Source organism: Tympanuchus pallidicinctus, unplaced genomic scaffold, assembly GCF_026119805.1.
Source record: "Tympanuchus pallidicinctus isolate F22 unplaced genomic scaffold, pur_lepc_1.0 scaffold14, whole genome shotgun sequence".
Lineage (NCBI taxonomy): Eukaryota > Metazoa > Chordata > Aves > Galliformes > Phasianidae > Tympanuchus > Tympanuchus pallidicinctus.
The window spans coordinates 12,050,388-12,066,127 of NW_026294659.1; the positions used below are offsets into that span (position 1 = coordinate 12,050,388).

The following is a 15,740-nucleotide window of genomic DNA, read 5'->3' on the forward strand; positions in this document are numbered from 1 at the left end:
CACATCAGCTGGTAAGGAAGTAATACCTAATAGGTAAGACTATCCTGGCAGAGAATACATATAGCTGTGCTCATTTACTACAAAGGTGAGCCTGAGGTATATACTATTGAGCATAGCTTTATACTGGAATGTGTGAATTTCCATTTTAAAAAACCAGAATTGCTGCCAGATGTCTATAGAACAAATCAGCCTGTCTTTGCATCGAAAAGATACATGATGCATCCTAAAACTATGCACAAGTATTTCTGAACTTATCCAATTAGCCAATTTTATTTACCGCATTATATTTACAAATGTCTCCTGGTTCTTCTTGCAGTTTTCAATATGTGTATATAGGAAATGGAGCATGTCTCTTGGACTCTGTGAATGATCCATGCTCCTCAGCAGTGTGCTCATCAGTCATAAACATCTGATCTTCTAGTGCTGAGTGTCATGCTTCATTTCCTATAAAGCTAACCTTTAGCAAGAAGAAAGAATAGCAAAGGACAACGCTATCCACAGCTGCACACAGTTTCAGCAGCTGCACCAGAGCTATTTTAGAAGGTCCCATCTTGCAAAGATGAAAGTTCCTGCCAAAAAGGCATCAGTTCAATTGCTCTGAAGTTTCAGCTGTAAATTGACTTTTGAAAACAGTTTGAACAGTGAGAGCTACCAGACCGTATCTGCCAGCAGACCAGCTCTGGTAGCCAGCATCTTCATTTCTCCATATGTGAAGTAGGAGAGAGAAAGGTGATGGTTATCAGCTCTGTACGTTCTTCATTGCCCTCTGATGGTTGCTAGTTCAGTACTTTTCTCATACTTAGAGTTTTGGTGGCTGCTTTCTGACTAGATAGTTTTGGCAGGACTAAAGGCAAGTACAAGTTACATGCATCCTTACATCAGCAGAGCAGCACTGTGATAGCTTCTGATGAAATGGTGGCATTCAAGTGAGGCTTTGGGCAGTAGTTTCCCAGGTGAGCTGTGGCCCAGTTTGTGTGAGTACAGTTTTCCCTTTGATTGAAGTATCTTAGAAATATTCAGAGTTCTGATGATTGTTCCCACTAGGGAGAAAACTTACAATCCATATTCCTTTGAGACAAACTCACTGGTTTCTGAAGAAGGCGTGCAGAGTGCTGTTCTCCTGAGCAGTGCTATAGCACTGTAGGCCACTGACTTCAGTTGTCAATTTCCAAAGCTGCTCTTTTGGTTAAGCCTGAAGGAATTAAATAAATTAAAACGTTCCTGCCCTGCTTTTACTGGGCTATGAGACAAAATGTGGATACAGGCTTTGCATAGCAGATGAGCCAGTCTCCCTGCCCCTCTGTTTTTCACTGAAAGCTCTACAGTCTGCCAGGTTTAGGCCTGCTGTGTTTTTGCTGGCAGCTGGCTCAATTTCAAGCATTGCCACCTATGCAACTGAATTTTGGCTGTATTTCCAGCCCATTTTCACTTGCTTCTTGGAGCTGCTTGGGATTCCAAATAGGAGAAAGAAAAGACGAAGCTGCTTCCATTGCAGCCAGGTGTAGCAGCAAACCTTCTAGGCCTGAGGAGCAACTCTGAGCCTGAAGAGCCAAAGGAGCACCTGCTCTCCTTTTCCTGCTATCTCATTTCCCCTTGAGAGCTAATATTTGTGTTTAAGAGAAAGTTGAGGAGGCTGCACAGCTCAGAACAGTCCTGTGTCTTTTGTTACTGTCCTTTCCTCCTTTTTCGCTAGTGAATGTGAAAGTGGCTTCGTCCTTTCTTCCTCCTACGCTGGTGGAGAAAAAAAAAAAGTCCAACAGCTGCAAGAGAAAGGCTTGATAAAAGAACATTGAGGCAGTATGTGAAAAAGTGATTTCTGGACAAAGAGTAAGAGTAAACTGAGTAGACTGCCCTACTGGCTTTAAAGTTGTTGTGTTGCTGGGCTAGGGATGGGGCAAGGGAAATTCCAAAGCCTAAGGCCAAAATCTGACCGAGAAATAGCTTCATGAAGGTCCGGACCAGTTTTTTCATTCTGGAGGGCTTTGACTCATGGTTTTTGACTCTTTCACATGACCGTGTTGACCACAACAGAGATGTTTAATTGCCCTTCTTTGCTTAGCCTCCGAGGAAGGAAGCCTTTGGTCTTTAGCCAGCTATATGAGTCTCAAACACACACGGTAGCACTTTAACTCTGTTCAGAAAGACCATCTTCAGCAGAGGAATAGAGTTGTAGATGAAGGCAGACTAATGGATGATATCCTTCCTGTGGGACTGTAGATGACTTAAGCAGGGTTTCAGACAGCCTCTCACTCCATCCAAACTGTGTTCTCACAGTTTGAATGGGCAACTCACCAAAGAACTGGCTGGGTCATTGGGATAGAGGGCAGTTAATAATGGATTATTCCCTACATGGAGGCTAATTACAAGTGTAGTACCACAGAGGTCTGTCAGTCCTAGCAACTGTCCTGTTGAACCAATTTGCTTATCAGTGACTTTAAGGAGAAAATGAGTATTATCCTCACCAGGCTTGTGAGTGACACCAAATTAGGGTTGCACTCTTGACAAGTAGAGTGCAAAGCAGCCCTCTGTAGGCACCTGGATGGGCTTGAGGAATGGGCCAGCAGAAACGTCATGAAATTTGAACACGAGCTTATGACAAGTCCTGCCCCTGGAATGAAGCAAGCCCCTGTCAGGCTGGGGACAACCTGGCTGGGGAGCAGCCCTGTGTGAAAGGTCCCTGGGGGTGCAGTGGGCAGCAAACAGGGCAGGAGGCCACAACTTGTCCTGGCAGCAGTGAGGACCAACCTGCATCCTGAATAGTGCGACTGAGACAGTCAGCAGCCTGAGGGAAGTGACTGTTCCCCTCTGCCTCGGTACTTGCTAGGCTGCATCTAGGTACTGCTTACTGTTTTGGCTTCCAGTGTGGAAAAGCTATCAATAAATTGGAGTTGTTTGGGTTGGGGAAGGTCCAAGATAGCCAGGGGCTGGAGCAATGGCCATGTGAGGAGTGGCTGGGGCCTGGCTCAGACGAGGGAAGGAGCAACTGTAGGGGAACCTAACAGCCACCTCCTATACCTGCAGGGAGGTCAGCAAGAAAAGAAGCCATGATCTTCACTGAGGTTGTCAAGTGAAAAGGGAAGTTCTAACTCAGGGCAGAGACAACATTTTCCCAATGAGAACGGTTAGACACTGGGCTGGCTGCACAGGCTGTGTCCTTGGAGGCTTTCAAGACACAACAGTACATAGCCTGAGCAACCTATTCTGATCTCTGGGCTGACACTGCTTTGAGCAGTAGGGTGGACTTCAGGCCCCTTCCAGCCAAAGCAATTCTGTGCTCCTCGTGTTAAACCTAAATCCTTATTGTCGCAACTTTGACCTACTCCACTTCCTCCTGAAGGAACTTGAAAAATTGTATATCCCCTTTCCTTATTGCCCTGTAGCTAATTTGAGCCAGTTCTTCCCATCTTCTGTTTTCTGTTCTTTGGTGTTCCTCTCAGGTCACATTTCTCTCTACACGTTCTTGCTGCATGCCTTGTTTCTATGTTGGCCATACCTCTTTTGGTCGTAAAAAAGGCCATACCTTTTTTGCAGTGCAGCTCATCGGATTGGATATGGTCCCTCAACTAAGCGCACCAGTGCCGAGTGTCATGTCTCCTACAGTCTACATTCCTATTTGCGTAACCCTGTATGATGTTTGTTTTTTTCACAACAGTGAGGCATTGCTGACTTGCAACAAGCTTGTGTGGCACTATAATCATGCATTCTGTTTTACAAAATTACTGTCCAGATAGTGGTTACATGAGTGTTACACGAGTGGTCACATTGCTCCTGCCTGGCCATAAAAATTTGCGTTTGTCCTTACTAGCCTTATCCTACCCTGCCATCTCATTTCTCCAGCTGTTAAAGATCATTTCAAACTATGATTCTGTCCTCGAAATTGTTTGCAGCCTCTCCCACTTGGTTAAAATAAAATCTGCTATGGCTCCTCTTGGGCTGTTTTTACCTCCCTTCGTGTAATAGCTCTTCATGTTTTCATAGTTTCTGCGATAGCCATGAGCTCTCCCTTCCCAAACAGGCTCTGGGTACCACCAATGCACCATTAGTTCTTTGGATGACTTCACTGGCTCTCACAAAAAACTTCCTGTACCTGATGTTCTGAGTTCCTACACAATAGTATTTGCCCTTTGGTCACTGACTGCAGATGTTCAAGGGGTCTCTCCTTTACCTTTCAGTCTTTGGTGAATCTCTGACACAAGAAACAGTAATTTTTGCTTGCCATTCCTAAACAAGATGTTTATTTCTATATTAACATAGAAATACCTGTCATAAAGATCAAGCCATAACTCTGGTTGTACACTAGCCCTTCCTGCAATTCCTCTTGTTCCTTAGGAGAAAAGTAATGTGAAGTAATGGCAGATGTTCCTCAATCTCAGGAAATGGCTTACGTGCTCCATGGCACTGGCAGTGAATTGCTGATTTATAGAAGTTACTTACAAGGCCAGGTTAAGGATTAATCTAAGTGTCCCACGGATTGGGCTCAGTTATGGTGGTCTAATTAGGGCGCAGTCACAAAAAACTTTGTATACTCATTTCCTGTCACCATGACTATTGCTACTAATGTCAATGGGAGAGTGTGTCTGTGTCACTACAGATAAGCTAAAAATTGTTTTTTTTTTAAACACAAAACTCTCACTCCTTGTAAGTGTATACAGTTTACCTGAGAGATGAAATGCTGAGCGCAGAACTGTGACGCAATTACAAATACCTCTAATTAGCCTGGCACATTATGTTCAGATAGTTTCCAGCACACCTAGTGTTGTCACTTGGTCTTACAAGTTGCCTTTGAGGTGTCTGTTTCACAGTTTGAAAGATGAATCAAGTCCATCTGTGCCGCCAGCTTCATATCTCAGCATCCATCTGCCTGAGTTTGCAGTGGCTGCTGCAAGGTTGGCGCTTCTGAAGCAGAACAGCCTCTGTGCCTCTTCCCTCAGTCTGAAAAGCATCAAAGATAAAAAGGTCTGGTTTAACCACCCCCCTCCTTGGGCTCTGTAGATATGCTGTCAGTTTTCAAACATTTGCACGAGTTTTTTTGAAGTTATGACAGTGTTCCAGGCACAAATATTCATGGATTCTTGTTTTGCTGTGCTTTGCTCAGCTGTGCCATTCTGTAATCCAACAGTACCAAAAGTAAGCCAGGGTCTGTTTCCACAAGCTCTTCCAGTGGTGCCAATGGTTACCTGTGCAAACCATGCATATTTCTGACATAACTAGTTAGGCAAGCTGTGATTTAAAATAAGTAACAGCTGTATTTTCTAGCAATTTGTTAGGAAAATGAGAATAATGTAGAATTAAAAGTAGGTTTGCATCTATTTTGGTCCACTAAGAGACAGGGAAAAAGAAACATTTTTTTCTAAAGCATGGATTTTTCTTGCAACCCGAGTGTGGATTTTCAGCATATACAAGGGAACAGCTGCCTTAGTTTTGCTGTTTATTGAAGGCTGATATAAAATACCTGCCACTTCCCTTGTTTGTTCATTGGATCATGGAATGGCTTTGGTTGGAAATGATCTTAAATATAATGTAGTTCCAACCCCTGCTGTGGACAGGGCTGCCCCCCACCAGCTCAGGCTGCCCAGGGCCTCATCCAACCTGGCCTTGAGAGCATCCAGGGATGGGGCACCACAGTTTCTCTGGGCAGCACATTCTTAGTTGTACAGTAGCTTTCCGGCTTTGCTCTTGTTTATGTTTCAAAGATCTCAGCCCACATTTTATATTCATTTCCTTCCTCGAGAGCCTGCTCTGTGCCCCCAGGACCTGATGTTCAGCCTCAGACTGGCCACATCCAGTCATCAACTCCCTTCTGCCACTTTTACCACCCTGCTCCTTATTCCTTATTTTTATACAGCATGCAATTATGATGTTATATGGCTATCTGTGGAATAGCTGTGTATACAGACAGAGGCGTATAATGCTGTCCCCACTCCTTCCATTACCTAAAACATGTGAACACTGAAGGGTGAGCCACGTTCAAAACTACCTCAAATTGCCTTTCTAACGTGCGTTCTCCACAGACGCAGCAGGCCCTACTGTTGGGCTCTCTGCAGCACTATTGGTATCTCTTACATTTGGTTCTGCATGAGCTGGGGCACCCCATAGCGGACAAGCGTGATCCCATCGATTTACATCAAGAGCCCCACAACCCCCGTGCCCCACCACAGCTTTCTCCCCTCCTCCCTCTATACCTTTCCCCCCCCCCCCCCCCCACGGCGGGGAGCGGCGCAGCGCCATCCATCCCCACGCGCCGCGGGGGGCGGACATTTTCCTCCTCCGCTCCGCACCCCGCGCCATCTTACGATTGGCTGCCACCATCTCGCCGACGCCCCCGTGCCGACCAATCGCCGAGCTCCTCGCCGCCTCCTCCCCAATCGAGGGGGCGGTGCTAAGAGGAGGGGTGGAGCCGAGACGCGCCGGGCTCTTCTTAACGCGGTGGACGGGGCTACGCTCCTCGCCTGCAGCGGCGTCGTCGGAACGCCCGCCCCGCCGGTGAGGTGGCGGCTCTCGGGGGGGGGGAGGGGTCGGCGCCCGCCGTTGCATCAGCCCCTGGAGGGCCCGCGTGGGTGGAGGGAGGCAGGGAGCGTGGGTGGGCTTTTTGTTCGGTTATTAATCGGAATGGATGGGCTGGCGGGAGGTCGGGGGAGGCGGAGGACGGGGGATGCTCTCGGCAGCCTGGGCTCGGGGCGGGGGAGGAGGAAGGCTGCTCTCAGGATGGCTCCCAGTATAGCATGCTGCTCCTTGCTCTCGCACCAGGGCTTCTCCCTGCTACCGTCGGGGTCTCTTACGGGTCGGTGCTCTGTTGGGGTGAGCCAGGCTGAAAAGCTCGTTTTGTTGCCTCTTATTTCGTGCGTTCCCACTCCCATGCTGGGCAAGATCTAATGCTCACAGCAACGTTAATTATACCAATAGTGGTATGGCTGAGCCCGTGCTGCTTGGCAGGTTGGTGACCCTTGCCTGTCCTCGGGTGGCTGCTTTCTCGTTCACCTTCCTCACCCCAAAGCCTTTGACCATGGAAGTTTGGAAGCACGCTGGCCCTGTTCCGGCTGAGCAGCTCGGCATGTACGTATTTACTTTTTAAACAAGGCTGTTTGCTGAGTCCAGATACAAGCCCTGCCTTCCAATAAACTTCTTCCGATCAGAGGAGGGAACGCCTCGGCTGTGGAGATGAGCAAACCTGGGCGAGAGGAGGAAGGGCCTCCCGTGAGACCCCAGAGCATGCTGTTTTGTGGCTGGGGTAAATCTGCAGCGAGATGGCTGCTAACAGAGAAAGGCAGAGATGCTAGGTGAGGCCTAGCATTTCGGCATGCCCTCCTTTTTGGCAACTTTTTGGTACCCCATGGCATCCTCTGAGCTCAGTCAAACCTGCTTTCCACAAGCCAGAGCAGTCCGAAAAACTGTAGTGGTAGCAAAGTCGCTGAGGCCCTGCTGCAGGCCTGCCAACTCAGGTACATGATTAATCTGCTGGCAGCTGGCTGCAGGGAGGGCCTGGGCCAGCCATAGTTGTTGGCAGCTGCCTGCTGCCCACCTTGAGAGGTCATGAAGTCTCCTTTTCTGGAGGTATTCAAAACCAACCTGGATGCTTTCCTGCGTAATCTACTGTAGAGAACCTGCTTTAGCAGGGGTTTGGACCAGATGATCTCCAGAGGTCCCTTCCCTATGGTTCTGTGACTGAGGGAGCACCGTGCCTGCCAAAGGCCCTATTGACGTACCGAGTGTGAGTGGCTTCTGGGCATTGCCACGGGTGAGCCCCACAGGGACAAGCTGTGTCCCCTCAGGCTGGGTGTGGGCTGTGTGCTCTGGGCTGAGGGAACAAGAGATGGGAAGTAATGCTAAAACTTGTGGCTATAGCAGGTAAAAATCCAGATGAGACATTGTTCAGCCTTTTCTCTAGTGCTGTTTTGCTCCTCAGGTCTTTTAAATGAAGATTCATGTCTTACGGTGTGAATCCAGGCAGGTTGGAGTGAACTCAGGAAGTAGAGGCACACCTCTTCAGGGCTGCACACAGTGTTCCTCTGTGTGGAGAAGGAAGGCTGAACGCTTCATGTTTTCACTAGCTGATCTTATGCATGATAGTTGCCAGAGTGATGGGAGTTGCTTTGCTGTTGAAGTTCTGATATCCTAGAGAGGCAGGGGCATGGAAGGACCACAGCTTTCCTATCAGTAGGTTGAATATGCCAGTCCAACCATGAAAAGAAGAGTCCTCACTGAGGGGATGTACAGAGATGAGGCTTCTGATTCTTGCAGCGTCTCTTCCACATGGTAGCTTTCGTTCATATCCAGTTATTCCAAGTCCCTTAACAACTCCAGGCACAGGAGAGATGGCTGGCTGCTACTGAACAAGTAGCAAAGTGCCATAAGAAGAACTCAGCTGTCTGGTAGTCTCCTGAATCACAGAATTGTTAAGGTTGGGAAGACCACTAAGATCACCTAGTACAACCACCAACTCATCCCCGCCACATCCACTAACTACATCCCTCAGTGCCACGTCCTTGAACACCTCCCTGGGCAGCCTGTGCCACTGCCTTACCAAAGTATAGCTGTGGTAAGGCAGCTTCCAAAGGTTGTGTATGTACTGCTACTTCTGGTAGCCTTTAGAGATCCTCCAGCTCTCTAAGGCCCTGTGGTACCACAGAGCAAGCAGAACAACTGGTTTTAGGTGGTTTACTCATTCGTATACCTGCTTAGCATCTAAGTTTCCCATTCTCATGCTACAGCGTGGTGGAATCCTGTATCTCTTCTTTGGTTGAGCAGTCAGCCCTTAGGGCATCTCCCTCTGATCCATCTTGTACACCTGCCTTTAGACAGCTTAATTTTGGCTTCAGACACGACTGAAGTTAATTAGGTTCTCGCACATATGATACTCTGTACATGTCTGTATTAGTGCTGACATGGTATACTGTAAACAGCCTCAGAAACCGTAGCTCCTAACATCTGTGGAGTGAGTTCAACCCAGGTTGTTCAGGGATTAATTTCGTCCACTGGCCTTCAGTGCTATTCCTTGTAATTTCCTCGTGTACGAATTGAGGAGTACTTCAGATCTTGGATTCCCTGTGCAGGTTGATGCTGAGGTGTGGCCTTGTCTGTGAGGCTTTCTGGATCTATTACATCTGTCTGTGCTCCAGTCCACTCCATGCTTTAAGCTTAAGTGACTGTAATTTGGCTTTCTAATTTTTCTTCCTTGCGTGCTCTGTAGATATAAGGGCAGAAGTTAGTCAGGCTTTTCTACCTGGGTTCTGCCCACACTGCCAGCTATTTCTGGGAGTGTTTACTTTTATGGCAAACCTCAGTTCAAGATAGCAGAAGTTCCCTCCTGAAGATGGGCAGCCCTTCCTGCAGCCCACCAAGCAATGTTCATTCACTGTTCTCCCCTGTCTGTGTGTCCAGAAGACAGTCTGAGAAGGGGATCAGGATAGCAAAGAAGTTGCTGTCTTTTGTTTTGATAATTTTTGCTCAGCCCTTTTTCTTTGTCCCCCAAAGACGTCCCCACCAGAAAGGTTTATGAGCGTCCTATGCTCTTGTTTATGGGTCTTTGGGTGAATCTGGTTGTGGTCCATCTGCCCCATGTTTTGCTAGAGTTGCCTTAGATTGGGCTGCAAGTGCCAGAAGGATGTTTGGGGTGGTGTCTAAGGAAGCTCATTGGTGGGATTGAAGGAGCTTGGAGAGATGAGAGAGATCTTGGTTCAGATCAGAGTCAGCCACTGGACTCTTGTCTTCTCCTGTATGAAGAGCAAAAAGCCATTGCTGCTGCTTGTAAGACTTCACTGAGCACTGTGGTAAGAATTCACTTTTGAATTCCTAAGTTTGTAATGGGATGTTGTCCTTCTTCAGCATCTGTGACATTAGACTGACCGTAGCTGTGACTGATTCTCTACTACCATGATTAGAATTTGACTTTATAAATGTATATGCGCATACCTATGGAGTTTGAATTGGATGAGTGTGAGGTTGTTTAAAATCATGCTTAGTAAAGCACTTTGAAAGGAATTGTTGAATAGGGGCCTGTGTTGATTCTGGTGGATGGTATTGCTTAAGATTGGTATCTGATGACAAGGGTTTTGTTGGTTAGGTTTATGGTTAGGTTTTTTTCCTCTTTGGCCACATTTTTGTTGAAAGTTCTAGCCCCATGACCAAGCTTTGAAGCATCAAAGTATTTCTCTTCCTCTAAACGCATGAGAGAATCTCCCATCTTAGTTGAAGGCAGTAAATACAGCTTTTCCTCTATGCCTGCTATTTCTATGTCAAGAGGTAATGGGTATTTCCAGTAGTGGATTTTTTATGGACTTGTAACTTTTTTTTCCCTCATAATAGAGGAAATACAATGTCCCCAGTTTAGAGGGTCTCCTTCAAAAGGCAGCTTTTGAAAACAGCCATATTCACTTCTTTCGTGCAGACAGTGCAAAGAACAAGTACTTACTCCTACAGATCTTTGAAATTTGTACTGCCACAGATTTCTCTCCCTTTCTCCAAAATTTTTGGGCCATATTGCGAGACACCAAGGTGTGGTGACTTGAAGTCTGATTTATTTTTTTTTTCCACTCCTCTGTTTTATGAGAGCATAAAATCATTTGAGTTGGAAGGGGCCTTTAAAGTTCATCTAATCCAACTCCCCTGCAATTAACAGGGAAGAACAAAATCTGCTTCCTCTCTATAAGCTGTTGCTGCTACCTTCCCATGTGTTGAAGAGGTGTGATCCTTTCACAGCAAGGTATCTTTATTAGATGGGCTTTGTAACGATTGCCAGCATCTATGCCCAGTGTTGTATCCACTATCTTGAGCTCATATATGTGGCTTGGGGAGATTGTGACACTACTGCTTTACAAGAAAAAAAAAAAAAGTGCTGTTCTGAACTGTGAGCCAGGCATCTCCTAGAAATAGAACTGAGGCTTGCTGTGGAGCTAGAAATAAACACCTCTAGTAACAAAGACTGATAGTGTTAAATTATGCATGTTTATGGTATATGAGCTCTTTTGGACTGGTGTCTCGCAATCTAGTCCTCATTTGTAGTCTAATAGTGGCTGCAGCCTGTTTTGGAACTTGAGCATATATTAACCCAAATAAAACAGAGTAGCATGGAAGTTCTTATATCCAGATGTTGAATTATGTCAAGCCTTTGTCTTGAAAGCTTGCACTTCCAGAGACTTCTTTCATAAAGGGAGGCTGTTTAAATGCCATGAGCATTTTCTTCAAACCAGCATGTGAGAAAGGAATAGGTATGTATAAAGCAGTAGTGGTTAGTGGTGCGTGTTAACTTGCAGGATCAGATGCTAAAGTTCACTGATCCTGTGATTAGATGTTTTCCAGTCTGCCAGCAGACCATCAACACTGCCTGTCTAAGCTATGCCTCTTTTGCAAGCATTTGGCAGAAGAGTGGGGATAAGAACCTTTCCAGGTCTGGCACAGTTCAGTAACATAAAGAGCCATGAATCCTGCTGCAAAAAAGTGATGAATAAAAACCACATTTTGTAATACTTGAGCCACACTTTTACCTTCAATGATAGTAAGCTGGCTGGGGTAGGAGAAATGAATTGATTGCTTTCCCTAGTTATTCACAAGTTTCTCAATCACCCAACTGTTTACTGAGCTGCCTCATGGTTGAAGTGTTTGTGTGCTATATCCCTGCATTTGCATGTTCAACATTAGTTTGGTGGTAAGAGGAACTTATGAGTTTGGTCTCCTTCTCAAGGGTGGAGAGAAATCTATGTGTGTTCCTGTTTGGAGCCTTTTTCTAAATTGTATACAGGATCTTTTGGTGTCTGTCCTGTACAGCCCTTTCACCCCTGATGTCTCTGCAAGAATATATCCTGTGGACAGAAGTATTTTCTGACTGCTAAGCTTATAGAAATGCAATCACTAAGAGTGATTTTTTTCTGCTGCTTTCATGAAGGTGGGCTGTGAGGGCAGGGCAGAGGGTGGAAGAGGTAATACAGGAAGAACAGGGTCAGATGGCCCTCAGTTGCTTTTGCTCAATACTTCTGCTGCATGGCTCTCTTTATCCTGCCTATACAATTCAGCTTCACTCTGTTTGGCAGCTTTCTCCTCCTACCACCATAAAAGGGGGGCGAGTATCGTTTTCCTAATAAGAGACCATTTCCTGATAGTGTTTTGTTTGTTTCTTTATTTGCAGGATCCGCAGCTTTGAAGAAGATTCCAGTCACGTGACCCACTGTACTCTTTCTCCCAAAGAAAGTCCACTGTGTCTTTGCTTAAGAAAATGGAGAAGCTGATATCAGAGAAGCCTGCTCCAGTATCTAAGGTACACTTTGGTCTTTGGGGGGTGACTATTTGCCTATCTTTCTCACCAGAATTTAGGGAAGCTCTGTCTGCTTTCGGAGGGATTTGTAGTTTTTGGGGGTTTGGAATTCTTTTGAGGCAGATGCTATTGAAACCAGTGGCCTTTGTGCAAGAGTTGTGTAGATCACAAGTAGCTGTGGAGTCTTTTGGCACCGCTTTCCGATTAGCCATGGAGTAGTCTTCCACTGTTTCTCTCTGGGGGCTAGCTTTTTGTATAGGAAATGTGTCTCCCACAAGATCACGCTGCTCTCTTGAAAATCAGCACAATGGTAATTTCTGTTGGGGTAGGCTGCCCTCAGAAAAACTGCATGCTGAAGCACTGGAGAAGAAAGATCAGTTGATAAAGAGGCAGAACCAAGAATAAGGACTCCCTATGAGTAACACAACTTTTAGCTATCGTTGAGGTTGGCAGTTGCAGGGCAATAACATGAATGAGGGGTTGCCTGTGCTGCAGAACTTGAGCAAGTTTGATAGTCTTAAGAGATACTCTAGCCTCATTACATCACAACAAATGAATCACAGAAGACTCTAATCCTTTGCTCTTGAAGGATGAAATGCGTTCCCTTCCTTCCCAGGCCAAGCCAGATACAAACTCGTGCCCTTATGCTTCTGGCAAATACTTCCTTCCTGGTGGGACAGACAATGAGGACTGTAAGACTAACGATAAGGAAAGGAAGTGGATCCGTCCTGATACACCCAGCAAATGCACGTGGAAGCTTGGGAAACCCATCTCTGCTTCCCCCCATCGTCATATGTCTCTGTAAGTGTTACTTTTCTTTGGTTGCTAGTTTTCAACACAAGACTTATCCTGGTCACCACAGTGCTATATGAGTTTAACAAAAGGTGACTGGTTTAAACTGATGCTGCTGCATGTAGATATATGCTGGTGCTTCTTAAGTTCAATGCATAAACAAAACTGAGAATGCAGATTAAGCATGCAAGGGGCCTTGCACCAAGGAAGTTGTGTGATCTGAAACTGCATGCACTGGAATTAGATTACATGAAGTAACCTGGCAAGCAGTTTTCTGACGATGTACAATTGCTCTGTAATTGCTTGTAAAACAGCTGACTGTGAGCAGTGCTGCACTACTTGTGCCAGGAAGAAGTTCAGAGCACATAGTTCTTGCTTCAGTACTTGGCTTGATGTATGATTAATCCGAGAGTTCTGGATTGGGCACATGTCTTACAAATTGATATCTAATAGTTACTTTGGTTTAAGAGAATGTTCAAGTCTGCTAGAAAAGGGAGAAAGCTGGGTGTAGTGAAACATCGGAAACACTTTGTATTGCTACTCTGTGAACTGCTTTCTGACTTTGTGTCTGTGTGCCAGGCCAGACCCTCCAAACATTCTGCCCAACATCTTGAATAAAGTTGGCAACACACCGTTGGTGCGGATCAACAAGATTGGGAAGCACTTTGGGCTGAAGTGTGAACTCTGTGAGTACGACTGCAGACTGGAGAAAGTAATGAGAAACACTGTTATGGAAACACAGGCAGTTCTGCTTTGTAGTGTTGTGTAACTCAGACATAAGAGGAATGCAGGGACTATTTAGAAAACTGACTTAAAATTCCTTTAATTCGGCAGATTTTCAGGTTTTTAAGTTTTGATAATCTAAAATGCCATCCATTTTGCATTTTATTACAAGGATTCTCCCTGCAATTTTTCTGCTTTGGTTGAGAATGATTTGTATGTGTTGTATGAAGCTTTTAACTGTTTCTAATACCTGTAGTTCTCACTAGTGCACAAAATGCAGGATCTGCAAGCTGTCACTAAAGATCAAAGAAAATGATAAAAGGATTGAAAGTGCCTCTTGAAATATTTATTTAAACTGGAGGTATCTCAAGCCAGAACACACTGGTGATGTGAATAGAGTAGAACTCTTCATGTGAAGGGAATCCCCATCTCTGCTTCTGTATATGGAGTGGTGAACTGTGCCAGATACGTTAACAGTTAGGCTTGCAGATGTGTTAGGGTCAGCAGCAGGGTGCTGTTTAAGAACACTGCTTGGTTTCTTTGTTTCCAGTGGCAAAATGCGAGTACTTCAATGCTGGGGGCAGTGTGAAAGACCGCATCAGCCTGAGGATGGTAGAGGATGCTGAGAGAGCTGGGATTTTGAAGCCTGGGGACACGATCATAGAGCCAACCTCTGGAAACACAGGTAGGGGATGTAGAGGTCCTAGCAAAGAGCGGGGAAGATGTTTTTGTGGCTTTCCTGGAGAAGGCAGACCTGAGACCAGAGATGGAGGCTGCCTTTGCAGAGGAGTTTTTACGTAAAACAAACAAAATAAAAACCAAAAAAAACCCCAACAATTCTGCAGTGTGCTATGCTGACCAGAACAGCCAGCAAGGAAGTCTATGTTTGCAGGGGCTCTTAGCTTTATTTTATTTTTTTATTTTTAAAGAAAAGTGTTAGGCCAGATTCACTAGGGTCTCTAAGTTCTTTTCTGGAGTTCAATTGAAACTGTTGGAAATCAAGCCCCAAAAGACTGGTCTGATCTTCTGTTTGGAAAGTCACATAGTCCTTGGCCATGCAGTCTGTTAGATGAGGTTGGCCTGGCCTGAGAATTGGCCTTTCCCTTAGTGGTGCAGTTGAGCTGGGAGACAAGCGGCATCCCTACTGCTCTGTTTGTTGACACAGCCCTTGCGCTCCTAGATGTTCAACAGGTTTCCTTTGGACCAGCATCTCCTTGGAGGGCTGGTGGAAGGAGAAGTCCCACCAGTCAGGGGCTAGGAAAGAGCATCTGATGACCTGAGTAGGCTGGAGTTCAGTGGGCTGCTGCATCAAACCTGCTGTTCCTTTGTCAAGCTGTTCTCCTGATGGAGAGTAAATGTAGGAATGCTCTGCCCTGAGCTAGTGAGTTATAAACACAGTGTCCTCCAAGGGAGTCTGTGAGATGTGCTACAAACTGCTCCCCTACCTGATATATACTCTGGACAGGTGTCACTGGATGTCTTTAAGCTTTTTTTCTGCGCTTTTAAGCTCTTTTCTGCGCTTCACTACTTCTTGCTGATACACACAAGTTAGCTAGGTCAGACAGACTTTTCTTCTGTTATTTTCTTCCAGTCCTTGTTAATGGAGTCACTGAGATGACTGAGCTGGTGCATGAAAACGTATGAATACATTCTACAAAAAACTGGAAAGTCGTATCTGTTGCCAGTTGCTCAGCAAGTGCTCTGTAGGGCTACAGTACAACTGAAGCCCTTAGGAATGAGTCCATACTTGCTGTCTGATATACTTGCTGTCATATACTGTGTTCTTCCAGTATAAGGTCATACTATGACATCTTACTTCAGTGTTGCACCTGATAAGTAGTCTCATTTGTGTGGATCCTGAGAAGTAAAAAGAAAGCAGATGCAAGGGAGATACAAGGCAATTACTTCAAAAGCTGTCTTGATGCACTGAAAAGCAAAGGCCAGGGAGGAGAATGAAGTGAGGAAATTACCCTGGCCTCAA

General features: G+C 45.7%; 1 protein-coding gene across 4 annotated transcripts in view; it reads left to right on the plus strand.

Annotated features, from left to right (window-relative positions):
• Positions 1-6,361: 6,361 nt before the first annotated feature.
• Positions 6,362-15,740, plus strand: part of CBS (cystathionine beta-synthase) — a 56,137-nt gene continuing 46,758 nt past the window's right edge. Inside the window, exons 1-5 of one of the 4 annotated variants that reach the window (XM_052674242.1) lie at positions 6,363-6,483; positions 12,119-12,247; positions 12,834-13,045; positions 13,616-13,722; positions 14,310-14,444. In XM_052674242.1, coding sequence (XP_052530202.1) covers positions 12,206-12,247; positions 12,834-13,045; positions 13,616-13,722; positions 14,310-14,444 — 496 coding nt within the window. In that variant the 5' untranslated portion in view covers positions 6,363-6,483; positions 12,119-12,205. Of the gene's footprint in view, positions 6,484-12,118; positions 12,248-12,833; positions 13,046-13,615; positions 13,723-14,309; positions 14,445-15,740 lie in introns of all 4 variants that reach the window. The other 3 variants (XM_052674238.1, XM_052674240.1, XM_052674239.1) reach the window with 3 other exon arrangements.